Raw genomic sequence first — 13,177 nt, 5'->3', positions numbered from 1 at the left:
CAGATTTAAAAAAAATTATTGATGCACGCCGTTTCCATCATTCCCACTTCAGAATTAACGTTAAAATTTCAACTGAGATATCTCCCGACCAAATTTGTGATGTATATGACCGACTGTAGAAGTAAAACCTGGATAAATCCAACGTATGGTTGTGAATGTTGCTCATTAAATAACAGTACTGATACTCCATATTAAGAGCATTGATTTGCCGTTAAAATGAATTCTGTAATAACGTGTCAACAGTAGCAGTGACAATCGAACACTGCAGTTTTAATGTTTCACGTGTTCACAATTTAATTAATCCATCTTTATAGACTAAGACAAATAATAACATTGGGAATTAAAACACATTTGATTGCATTCCGTTATCAAACATAGTCAATGTTCGCTCTGAAGACATTTCCAGCACAATAGGGTCGGGGGGGGGGGGTGTGAATCAATGCGGGATGGATAGATGGCGGCCCGTCATTCGCTCCGACCCTCCGTCACACCGCACTTAGTATCTTTGCCCGCACTACAGTCGCCGCCGACACGAAAGGTCACGTTCCTTTTCTCCAGAGATGCTGCCTGACACACTGAGTTACTCCAGTTTTTTGTGTCTACGGTATAAACCAGTATCTGCAGTGCCAAGCCGGGCAAAATGACTCGGCATTAGGTTGCCCGGCGGCACTTTGGGTGGTCATTGGCACCCGGCAACCGCTAATTTCGAACCCTGCTGTAACAATTCCTCTTCTGAAATTGTAACGGTATCAAAGATTATTTTCGTTCATATGATCATAAATATTGTAATTTGTCTTGTTACACCTAGCAATTTTAAATGTTGCCTGCATCACTGATCTCCACAGTTATGGTAACAGGAGGAGGACAATTCTGCAGTTTTCCAGCAGACCCACAGTACTGCTAAGTTCTAGGCCTATACCTCCTTACTATCGAACCTTGTGCCTGTCATTTGAGATCTGCTTATCGAATTAGCATAGGCAATGACTGTGTGTCACCCAGCGTCACCCGTATGTTAACGTGCAAAAGGGCGCACAACATGATAAGGCACGCAAATGTCGCGTGAGGATTTTGAACATTCCAAAATCCTGGGGAGGCAGAGAGACATCGCGCGTCACTACATGCGTCACACACGTCGCAACCCGACAACAACGCGACAAAATGTCACCCAAGTGGGTGTCGTCTGAATGCCACCCAAGTGGGACAAGCCGTTTACAGTTGTGATCTCTGTGTATCTCTTTCTCTCTCATTCTCTAGGTGGTGATAGCTGTGAATGGCTCCTCTCTAGTGGCCGATTCCTGGGTGAAAATGTGTGGCAACCTAATGGCTGCATGATGCACAAGTACAAAATTAGGCAAGTAACTTTGTATTATGTGGATTGTAGATATAATACAAATTAAGATAATTGAGGTATATAAAGAAAATGTCCCCGGCTCCTCTCTAGTGGCCGATTCCTGGGTGAAAATGTGTGGCAACCTAATGGCTGCATAATGCACAAGTACAAAATTAGGCAAGTAACTTTGTATTATGTGGATTGTAGATATAATACAACTTAAGATAATTGAGGTATATAAAGAAAATGTCCCCGGCCTTTTAGAGTTCCTGCTTCCGACCCCTCTTCTGACTTGCTAGGTGCACCATTGAGTCCCTCTCCTGCTGCTGTTTCTTGCTGTCGGTGGTGTCTTTATCGGTTGCCCTCTCGACCATCACCGTCTGCTTCCCCCATCACTCCATCCAGTTGGTCTCTTCCCTCCCACCTGCACCTCCTGGCCCCTCAGCTGCCATGCCTCATCCTTCTCCCCCAGAGTCGCCAACATACTCCTCCTTGGAAGTGACAGCAGGTGAGAGAGGAGGGAGACCCACGGTGACCAAACTTGTCCTGTCGGTGGCAGCAGCCTGAAGAAAGCGCTTCCTAGCGGGGGCTATAATATGAGCCGTGTGAACCGATGAAGAAGGGCTCACTGGTGCAGACGCGCGGCATCGGCACATAGTTTTAAAGTGATACGACACAAAGTGCTAGAGTAAATCAGCCAGTTGTGTCAGTCTGAGGAAGGTTCCCGATGTCACCTATCCATGTCTCCAGAGATCCTGACCCACTGCATTACTCCAGCACCTTGTCTTTTGTCCATCATCTGCAGTCACCGGCAAAAATGAACACCAGTCCCTCCGCTATGGTCCGTTATAACGAGGGTTTACTGTAAACTGACTATCTATCTATGCCTCTCATAATTTTATATATAGGCACCTTGCATGTTTGATTTATGCGTTTTTGAAATAACAAGATTGTTCTTTTAATACCAAAGCTTGCTTTATACTGGTATTTTTTGAATAACGCACTAAAATTTACCGCTGACAGCATAGCCGCAAACATGTTTAATTCACACGTTTTTTAATTGCAAGTAAAATGTGAGATGCCTGTACTTCTATCAGGTTCCTCATAACTCCCAACGTTGTAGAGAAAATCCAAATCTTTCCAATCTCTCTTTTTAGTTAATGCCCCATAATCCAGAGTATTCTGGTAAACCTCTTCTGCATCCATTCCAAAGCCTCTGTAAAAAAACATTTAATTAAAGACTGAAACTTTGAAAATAAACCAAATTTAATATATTTCCAGAGGTATAAAATTAGTTACTTTGATTATACATTACCTGGAATACAGATTACTGGTTGTTATCTAAAAACTGCAGGATTACTGAAGCGGAAAACAAACCTATATTAGGATGACACTGGAATTGCAAGATTATATCTATGTAACCTGTTTTACTCACCAGAGTTTAAAAGGATCTCATAGAAATGTACAGGTTTCTGAGAAGAAGTGATGGGCTGGAGTTTCCTACTTAATAATTGGTATTTTTAAGGATGAGATCAATAAATTTTGGGGATCTGCCAGTCAGGTCGTAATGTTGACGAGATAGATTTGTGTAATGCATGGAGGAATAGATTCAAAAGGCTGTACATTTAACTTAATTCCTGTTGTTCTTATCAGGGAAAACTGAGCCGGACGATTTTCTTTTCCCCTTTAAAAGTGAAACCTGTGGGCGGATTGAATGGTGGTCTTAAGATAACAGAGTCATAGTTAAAAAGTATGGAGTCTGAAGAAGAGTCCCAACCCAAAACATTGTCTGCCCATTCCCTCCACCTCTTTGTTTTGCTCATGGAAACAGGCTATTTGGCTCATATTTCTCTAAATCCCTACTGTGTACATGTACCCGTCTAAATGTCTTTTAAACATTATAATTGTACCTCCTCTTCAAGTTCCACAATCAGATCGTTCCCTAAAGACACTTGCCGCTGTGAAAAAGGTACCCCTCGGGTCCCTTTTAAATCTTTCCCCTCTCAATCTATGCCCTTTAGTTTTAGACTCCCTCACCTCGGGGGCGTGAGAGGCTGTGACTATTCATCTTCAAATAATTTTTTATATACAATAATGGTTTCCTCTTGTATAGAAGAGAAACATTAGAACCCATTCATATCAATAAAATGACAACCGGGAAATTCTGAAATAATATTTTTCACGCTTTATCCAGTGATTGAAATGTGGAACTTTCTACCAAACGGAAGAGCAAAGAAAGTCAACCAGATATTGAAAGACATAGTTGAGGAAGGATGGGTTGAAGCTTGAGGCGCGTAAGCATTGGGATGAAATGGTTGGTCTAAATAGTTCATTCCCTATCTGTATATTCTATATTTGAATGTATAATCTTCTTATTGCCTTTTTTTGTTCTTCAGTGAAGTAAAGAGCTGTCTTATGAACAAATATATAACTTTCATTGGAGATTCCAGAATTCGGCAATTGTTCTACTCCTTTATTAAAATAATAAGTTCTGGTGTAAAAGAAGAAGGTAACAAGGTATGTTTCTGTTTTCATTAACTTTGATTTGGACTGAGTGAATATTATAGGTCAGGGGATAGATTCATTGTTTTCAAGTGACACTATACAATCAATAACCCCTGTACTCTAGAGTTACCATTTTGGTTTTGATTTCAGAGATTTTTCCAAATTATTAAATATGGCTATAATATAAATATAATCTAATTTTTAAAATGCATCGAGATTAATTGGACAGTTTGGAAATGTTTGTTTTCCCTGCTCTTTAACAATCAGTTGTATTGATCACCCAGGAGCATAGAAGTGTGAAAAGTATCAAACATTAGTAGAACTATCTAAAATATAACTGGTGAATTGTGTTGTCACAATATCCAGGAATTCTGTTCTTTGGTAACTGGGTAAAAGGGCAGGGATGGTGAAGGCTAAAATTAGCTGCTGTAAGATGGATAAATTCATGAGGCCTGAGCAAGGGCAGCACAGTGGCACGCACAGCTGGTGGAGCCGCTGCCTCACAGCGCCAGCAACCCAGGTTCAATCCAGATAGCAGCCGTTGTCGGGATCTAACCCAAGTATCCAGCGCTGTAAGGTAGCTACTCTACTGCTGTGCCACCAGTTGATGTCTTTTTTCCAGAATAGAAATGTCAAAAACTAAAGGACACATTTTTTACGGTGAGAGGGGGACTGTTTAAATTAAATGTGCGAGGAAGGTCTTTTCACATAGAATGGTGATAGCTGGAATGCACTGCCATGGGATGATGAAAGCTGATATGATCACAATATTAGACAGACCGATAAACAGGCAAGGAGTAGAGGAATGTCACGTTCATCTCACGGGCAAATCTGCAGTTTAATTTGACATGGTCAGCACAAACGTTCATGGGCTAAAGGACCTGTTCATGTGTTGTATTGATCTGTGCTTTAGTAATTTGATTTCTGTTGCGTCATTTAGTATTTTATCCTTATGATCTCATTCAAGTACAGTGCCTTCCATAATGTTTGGGACAAAGACCCGTCATTTATTTATTTGCCTCTGTACTCCACAATTTGAGATTTGTATTAGAACAAATCACATGTGGTTAAAGTGCACATTGTCAGATTTTAATAAAAGCCATTTTCATACATTTTGGTTTCACCATGTAGAAATTACACCAGTGTTTATACATAGTCCCCCCCCATTTCAGGGCACCATAATGTTTGGGATACAGCAATGTCATGTAAATTAAAGTAGTCATGTTTAGTATTTTGTTGTATATCCTTTGCATGCAATGACTGCTTGAAGTCTGCGATTCATGGACATCACCAGTTGCTGGGTGTCTTCTCTGGTGATGCTCTGGCAGGCCTGTATTGCAGCCATCTTTAGCTTATACTTGTTTTGGGGGCTAGTTCTCTTAAGTTTTCTCTTCAGCATAAAAAAGAAATGCTCGGGTTCAGATCGGATGATTGACTTGGCCCAAAAATTGACAATTTTTAGCTTTGAAAAACTCCTTTGTTGCTTTAGCAGTATGTTTGGGATCATTATCTTGCTGTAGAATTAACTGCCAGCCAATGAGTTTTGAAGCTTGAGCAGAACTTGAGCAGATAGGATGTGTCTATACACTTCAGAATTCATTATGCTACTACCATTCATGAAGATAAGTGAGCCAGTACCTTCAGCAGCCATACATGCCCAGGCCATAACACCCCAACCACTGTGTTTCACGGATGAGGTGGTATGCTTTGGATCGTGGGCAGTTCCATCTCTCCTCCATACTTTGCTCTTGCCATCACTTAGATGTAAGTTAATCTTTGTCTCATCTGTCCACAAGATCTTTTTCCAGAACTGTGGTTGCTCTTTTAAGTACTTCTTGGCAAACTGTAACCTGGCCATCCTATTTTTGCAGCAAACAGTAATTTGCATCTTGCAGTGTAGCCTCTGTATTTCTGGTCTGTAGACAGTAGTCATTGACAAATCCACACCTGAAGAGTGTTTCAGATCTGTTGGACAGGTGTTTGTTTTTTTTTCCTTTATTATAGAGAGAATTCTTCTGTCATCAGCTATCATCAGGTCTTCCTTGGCCTGCCAGTCCCTTTGTGATTAGTAAGCTCACCAGTGCTCTCTTTCTTCTTAATGATATTCCAAACAGTTGATTTTGGTAAGCCTAAGGTTTGGATGATGTCTCTAAGTTTTATTCTTGTTTCTCAGTCTCATAATGGCTTCTTTAACTTTCATTGGCACAACTTTGGTCCTCGTGTTGATAAAACAGCAATAAAAGTTTCCAAAGGTGATGGAAAGACTGGAGGAAAGACTAGGTGCTGAGAGCTCTCGTATACCTGCATTAAGGAGGCAATTAAACACAACTGAGCAATTACAAATACCTGTGAAGCCATGTGTCCCAAACATTATGGGGCCCTGAAATGAGGGGACTATGTATAAACGCAGCTGTAATTTCTACATGGTGAAACCAAAATGTATAAAAATACCCTTTAACAAATCTGACAATGTGCACTTTAACCACATGTGATTTTTTTCTATTACAAATCTTAAATCGTGGAGTACAGAGGTAAATAAATAAATGATGGGTCTTTGTCCCAAATATTATGAAGGGCAATGTACACTTGCATCCATTTTCCAATTATAAAATTGCTTTTGGAATTCTATTTATAATTTCATCCTTTTTGTTTCAATGCGAGTTTGTTCACGTTCAACTCCGGAATTTTGAAATAGTTAAGTCGCAGGATATTTATAATCTTTCTTTCCTAAGTTGCTTTCTCTAGATGTTTTCTAAGCAGCTGGCAATTATTTATTTGGCAACATTATCAATGCATTAATACAGCATCTCTTCCTTGTGAAAATCTGAAATGCCTCCACATAAAATTCCTCCCTCCAAAAATAGTTTATCAACATGCAATCCAATGAGAGTGCATTAGCAAGGTCTCACAAATAGCAGTGAAGGACAAGTCATCCATTTCTTGAGACGTTGAAAGGAAAAGGAGCCTTGGTTGTAAAACCAAATGTTTTCTGTTTATCTCAGCTATTTTTAGTTCTACAAAACACTGCAGTTCTAGAAATAGAAAACAATGTAAACACTCAGCAAGTCAGGCAACATCTCTGGAAAGAGAAACAGTTAATGTTTTGTCAGTATCAGTTTTAAGCTGCATGTAGTGTGGGGGAGGATAGGGCGAAGGACATCTCTCTGATAGGGAGTGGCCAGGGTGGCGTGGTTATAAATTGGTGAGGAAGCCATCTGGTTGACACATTACTGAGTGCTGTTAGACAGAAAACAAATAAAGGTGCATATATATATATATATCTGTGAAATGCAGGTCAAAACTGCGGGAAATGCCCAGCAGATGAAAGTGTCAGAACATTAATCTATCAAACGGAAGCTTCAACTGCTTTTCACCCAGGCAAGCTTCGTCTCATCATATCAGTGATATTCCATTTATCCTATTGCTACCTTCCCCACCCTTTCTGCAATGTTTTCTCTTTCCCAGTTTTAATGAACACCATATTTTTGTTTGTTTATCTTTTACTCTCATGAATGTTTTGCTTAAGACCAAGAGTTAGCAACAAGTATAAGATATCTGGGCCCACGTCTGCCCTGAATAACAAAGTGAATAACAAGTGAATAACAGTTTTCTGTGATACTCTGTATCCCTTAATTCCCTTAATTCCCAGAAATCTTCTTGCCTGTTTTGAATGACATCATTCACAGAACTTCACAAGGGTAGGATGGAGGATTATGTGGAGGATTTCAGATCCATCATTCTTTATGTGAAAAAAAAATGTCTTCTCATCTTGAAATTGATCCCTAGTTCTAGATTCCCCCACAAGAAAATATCCTTTCCTCATCTAACCTGCCTAGGTCCTTCCGGATCTTATGTTTCAATCTAGTTCCCTCAATCTTCTCAACTCCAGTGGATACTAGCCTGAGCAATCCAATCTTTCCTTAGAAGACATGGTGCCCTCTCCAGGTATTGTCTAGTAATTTTTTTCTGAACTGTGCCCAGTGCATTAACATTGCTCCTTATATAAGAAGATCAATACTGATCATAGAAGCACTTAATAAAAGTCCATTAGAAGACAATAAAAGTCCATTACTTTTGGATGAGCACATGGATATGCAGGGAATGGAGGGATTATTTTTTTAATTTTATTTTTAGAGAAAAAGCATGGAAACAGGCTCTTCGGCCCACCTAGTCAGCGCCAACTAGCATCTCATAATTACTTGCTATACCTGCATATGTGCCTGTGACGTTGTTGCAAGCAAATTCTTCATTGTACCCACACGTTATCATACTCGTGCATTTGACAATAAATCGGCTTGACTTGATATTAACCTTTTACCTAGACTCCTTTGCATCTCAGGTTTCTGTATTCTCATTATCATAGCACTGAACATAGAACAGTCAGCACAGGAACAGACCTTTCAGCCCAGATTGTCTGTGCTGAACATGATGGCAGGTTAATCTTGTAATCCATACCCCTTCATTCCCTGTATATCTGTGTGCCTATCTATATGCTGTTTAAATGCCGCAGGTTGGAAGGTGGCATGGTTGCAATTCACGTTTTCAACTCTTGACGAGTCAACTTGGGCCCAGAAGAAATTTAGAGCAAAGCAAGGTTGAGCATTGTTCCTCCACGACAGTTGGTCAGCCATTTTAATTCCTGTACTGTCTCTCATGCCCATACGGGGAGATGTCCTGCACAGTATGATGGTTACCAAGTTTTGCATTTGAGGTTGCATGGAGGAAACACTGGTGCCCTTTTAGTTAGTCTGTCCAATGGGACTACACCTGATTGAAATGAGACTGAATACCACAAACTTAATGGAAAACTATATTTTTCTTGCCTAAGAAAAAGGTTCCATCTTGTTGTATGATCATAAATATGCAGTGATAAATTCAGAAATTATGACTTTTTCCTGTCAGAGGGGAGAGGGGGTGGATGGCTCTGCTGGTAAGGAATGAAATTCAGTCCTTAGCAAGGGGTGACATTGGATCAGATGATGTAGAATCCTTGTGAGTAGAGCTAAGAAACTGCAACGGTGAAAAACCCTGATGGGAGTTAGTTACAGGCCCCTGAACAGTAGCCAAAATATATGGTACAAATTACATCAGGAGATACATCGGCATGTAAGAAAGGTGATGTTACAGTGGTCATAGATTTCAATATATAGGTAGACTGGGAAAATCAGGTTGGTACTGGACCCCAAGAGAGTGCCTGAGCGATGGTTTCTTAGAGCAGCTTGTAGTTGAGCCTCCCATGGAAAAGGTCTCAATTTGGTATCGTGTAAAGAACCGGATTTGATCAGGGAGCTTAAAGTAAAGGAACCACTAGGAGGTAGTTACCATAATATGATAAAATTCAACCTGCAATTTGAGAGGGAGAAGATGAAATTGGATGTGTCAGTATTACTGTTGAGCAAAGGTGACTCCAGTGGCATGAGGGAGGAGCTGTCTAAAGTTGATTGGAAAGGGACCCTAACAGGAATGATGGTGGGACAACGATGGTAGGAATTTCTGGGAATAATTTGCAAGACAGGATCTTCTCATTCCAAAGGGGAAGAAAGATTCTAAGGGGAGTATGAGGGGATTGTGGCTGACAAGGGAAGTTATGGGCCTGTCCCACTTAGGCAACTTTTTAGGCGACGGCAGGAGACTCTGCGGTCGCCACATGTTCACGGGTGGTTGCCAGGTAGTCGCCTTCATGGTCATGAGGAGGTCCTGCATTCTGGGAACTAGTCGCGTCCTCATTATGGGCCCATATCTGAGGAGGGATGTGCTGGCGACGGAAAAGGTCCAGAGAAGGTTTACGAGAATTATCCCAGGAATGATTGTGTTAACACATGATGAGCGTTTGACAGCACTGTACTTGCTGGAGTTTAGAAGGATGAGGGGAGATCTCAGTGAAACTTACTGAATAGAGTGGATGTGGAGACGATGTTTCCACTAATGGGAGAGTCTAGGACCAGAGGCCATAGCCGCAGAATAAAAGGACGTATCTTTAGAAAGGAGAACACAGGAATTTCTTTAGGAGATGGTGAAATAGTCGACTTTGCTGCCACAGATGGCTCTGGAGGCCAAGACATTGGGTATTTTTAAGGCACAGATTGACATATTCTTGATTAATAAGGGTGTTAGGGTTATGGGGAGAAGGCAGGACAATGGGGTTGAGAGTGAAAGATAGATCAGCCATGATTGATTGGCCAAATAGCCTAATTCTGCTCCTATAACAGGAATTTATGAAGCTGTCTTCAACTTTAATTCTGTACTAATGTCACCTATTGCAAAAATAATCCTTGCTCGTTGTGCAATAACTATAAGCATATCTTTGAATGAGAGTTAGAGATTGAACAAATCTCTTTCATGGCATCAGGAGTAAATGAAATGTTTGCATCAGGAGTTTTAATGGTCTAGAAATTGTCTGGCTGTTAAAAGTTAATTATTCATGTGAATATTATTGTCTTAACTATTATTTATTTTTATGAATTTTCTTTTGACAGCATGAAAATATTTCCTTTAAAGATGGAAAAAATCCATTGAAAGTTGTAAGTTCCAGTATTGCTTCTATATTTTAATGCAGCGGTAGTATAAAATTTGAGTGTGTTGACCGTTGTTGTCTCTATAATTCTTTCCCCTCTCTGTTCTTTGCTCTCAACTTGTTTCTCAGATTTCTAGGAACAAAGAACTGCAGATGCTTGTTTACAAAAAAGATGCAAGGTGCTGGAGTAACCCTGTGGGTCATGCAGCATCCCTGAAGAACATGGATAGAACATGGAGAACATCTGAAGTAGGGTACTGCCCTGAAACGTCACCTATACATGTTCTCTAGGGATGCTGCATGACCTGCCAAGTTACTCCAGCACATCAGGTTTCTCAGTTGTTTTCCTTCATGACTCCATCTCGGGTTAGCCTTGAAAATCTATTTGTTGAGGTCTTAAACCTATTTCCTGTAAACTGCCAGCCACCTGATTTTCCTCCCACTATTTTTTAGTTACTACTGCCCCTCAGCCCTTCAAATCAGCCATCATCACCTCTTCCACTCAAAATGAACTTAGTGACTGTCCTTACAAATTATTGCCCCCTTTCTAACCAATTACTCTCATATACTTGAAGTTTCCTAAATTTGTGCCCATCTTTCCTGAGGCTCCTGGTTTGAATTTCTCCAATTAATTTCCTCACCAGCCACCACAATGAGAAAACGGTCAAAATAATCTTCAGCATGGATAGACACGTATCTATCCATTCTTGTTCTTTTCAATCCTGTGCTGTCATTGGTGTTAACATTCGCTGTTTGAAGAAGGGTTCCAACCTGAAACGTCACCTATTCTTTTTCTCCATAGATGCTGCCTGACCTGCTGAATTACTCCAACATTTTCTGTCTAAGGATTATCATCTTTGATGATTAAATAAACTTGGGAAGCACATTTATATCATTATTAAACTACTTATTTCTAACTCTGTTATATCATGCAAATCTTCCATTGCTGCAATTCAGTTGCAGCTGCACTTGTATCTTTGCCTTTTTTTTCTGGGCTTGACTATTCCAATGCATTGAAGGTTGGGCTTTCTTGTTCCACTCTCCCATTATCCTTGTGTTTGATATCCTACTATATTCTACTTAAATATATATTTTTTAATTCTAATGTGTAGTCGTGAGTCAATAATCAGGCTTTACTAACGTTTCTTTGAAGCATCTTGGGTGTGTATTGAATCATTAAATATGCAATTTCAATGCAAGTTATTATTGAACCTTCATGTGTAGATATATTCTTTGTGCCACTGTGTGCTCGATTGGTGCATTGTGAGACTTCCTTGAATCCCCTTAATGGCTGTAAATAAATGTAGTATTGTATTCATTCAACTGCACAAACCAGTATGAATTTGGATTGATCGGTTTCCTTTCCCGAGATACTGAATATTGCCAAGCTGTGAGGGCTGCAGTTGAACTCCATGTTAGGGAGAGCCAAGGAACATTTATTTTGCTGTATGCTGTTCCTAATATTTCTGGTGCCATCACTGTAAAATGTTTGTGAATAAAGCGCAATCATAAGATTTGAATGTAATATTGCTTCAGTATCCGGGCATTTGCCTTTATTGATGATTTGGCTTAAACTTTTGGAACTACTTCTTTGTTTCTACATTAATAACCTTGCCAGTTATCTCCAAATATTGAGCGATAGAAAAAAAAAATTATATCTTAGTGTTTGCATTTTTTTTTAATACAGGACTTTTTGTGGTACCCAGAGGTAAACAACTCCATGAGGGACTGTTTTAAGGCCTGGATCGAGGTTAGTTTTCCAAATGCTCAATTATATTTATTATTTTACTTGTATTGAAAAATTGAAATAACCTGCATATTCAGTTATAGTAAAGGTTATCATGAAAACATATGCTAAAGGTTTTAAAAGGTTAGCTCTACATATTGAATGAATAGCCAGTCTTTCAGTTTTCTGTATTCATCAACTGTGTAAAGGTATCACATCTGGACTCTGGTTCTCCATAATTCATTATGTTATTAATTTAACAAGTTGATTGCTACTTTACTTTTCCCCTTCATTCCCCCATTTCCAGGGCCTCCCACTCTCCGATGCAGTAATGGTGCCTTCCCAACCATGCATAATCATCCCTGATGTGTCCCATCTTTTTAACGTCCTTCGAATTTACTCACTAAATGCCACATCTCAAATACACAGTTACAAACACTCATTTTCCTTATCTGTGCCCAGTTTAATTATATATTTCCATGCAATCTGTCAGGCACATGGACATTCACAATAGAAAAATTAATGGCAATTCTTTTGATAGTGGAGATGCATTTATCTGTGAGTCATGGGTTCCCCCAGATTTGGCATGACTATTAACAATGTTCTATCGTGGACCAACCACATTGAGACAGTGAAGAAGGCACACCCACACCTTTACTCCTTTACAAAACGCTACATAGAAAGCATACTGACGGGTTGCACCACAGCTTTGTTTGAGCACCTCTGCAGACGAGCGTAAGACATTGCAGAGTTATAGGTTAAGCCTTACCACCATTGACCCACTTCATGCTGTTTCAGAAAATAATCAAACACTTGTCCCACGTCGGACATTCTTCCTTCTTGCACCTGTTGGGCAGATGGTACAGAGGCTTGAAAGCACACACCACTAGACTCAGGAACAACTTCTTCCCCTTTGTTATCAGGCTTTTAAACAGTCCAAACATCAGCTGGGTACTGTCTGTTTCTCCTCTACCCCATTGCAAACATTGGACTTTTTCCATGGAACCGATGAACTATAATGCTGGGAATTATATTCTGCACTCTGTATTTCCCCCTTTGCTCTATCTATTAAACTTAAGTTTGGCTTGATTGTACTCGTTTG

General features: G+C 39.9%; 1 protein-coding gene across 4 annotated transcripts in view; it reads left to right on the top strand.

Moving 5' to 3' along the window:
• casd1 (CAS1 domain containing 1) overlaps window positions 1-13,177 on the top strand; it is a 69,931-nt gene that overhangs the window by 23,555 nt on the left and 33,199 nt on the right. For 2 of the 4 annotated variants that reach the window (XM_033042517.1, XM_033042536.1), the window contains 4 exons: window positions 1,255-1,351; window positions 3,727-3,847; window positions 10,312-10,356; window positions 12,037-12,099. In XM_033042517.1, the coding sequence (XP_032898408.1) occupies window positions 1,255-1,351; window positions 3,727-3,847; window positions 10,312-10,356; window positions 12,037-12,099 (326 nt within the window). Of the gene's footprint in view, window positions 1-1,254; window positions 1,352-1,402; window positions 1,508-3,726; window positions 3,848-7,706; window positions 7,781-10,311; window positions 10,357-12,036; window positions 12,100-13,177 lie in introns of those variants that run through there. The other 2 variants (XM_033042526.1, XM_033042542.1) reach the window with 2 other exon arrangements.

Source organism: Amblyraja radiata, chromosome 2 (assembly GCF_010909765.2).
Source record: "Amblyraja radiata isolate CabotCenter1 chromosome 2, sAmbRad1.1.pri, whole genome shotgun sequence".
Classification (NCBI taxonomy): domain Eukaryota; kingdom Metazoa; phylum Chordata; class Chondrichthyes; order Rajiformes; family Rajidae; genus Amblyraja; species Amblyraja radiata.
This window is presented reverse-complemented; position numbering and strand designations above follow the sequence as displayed.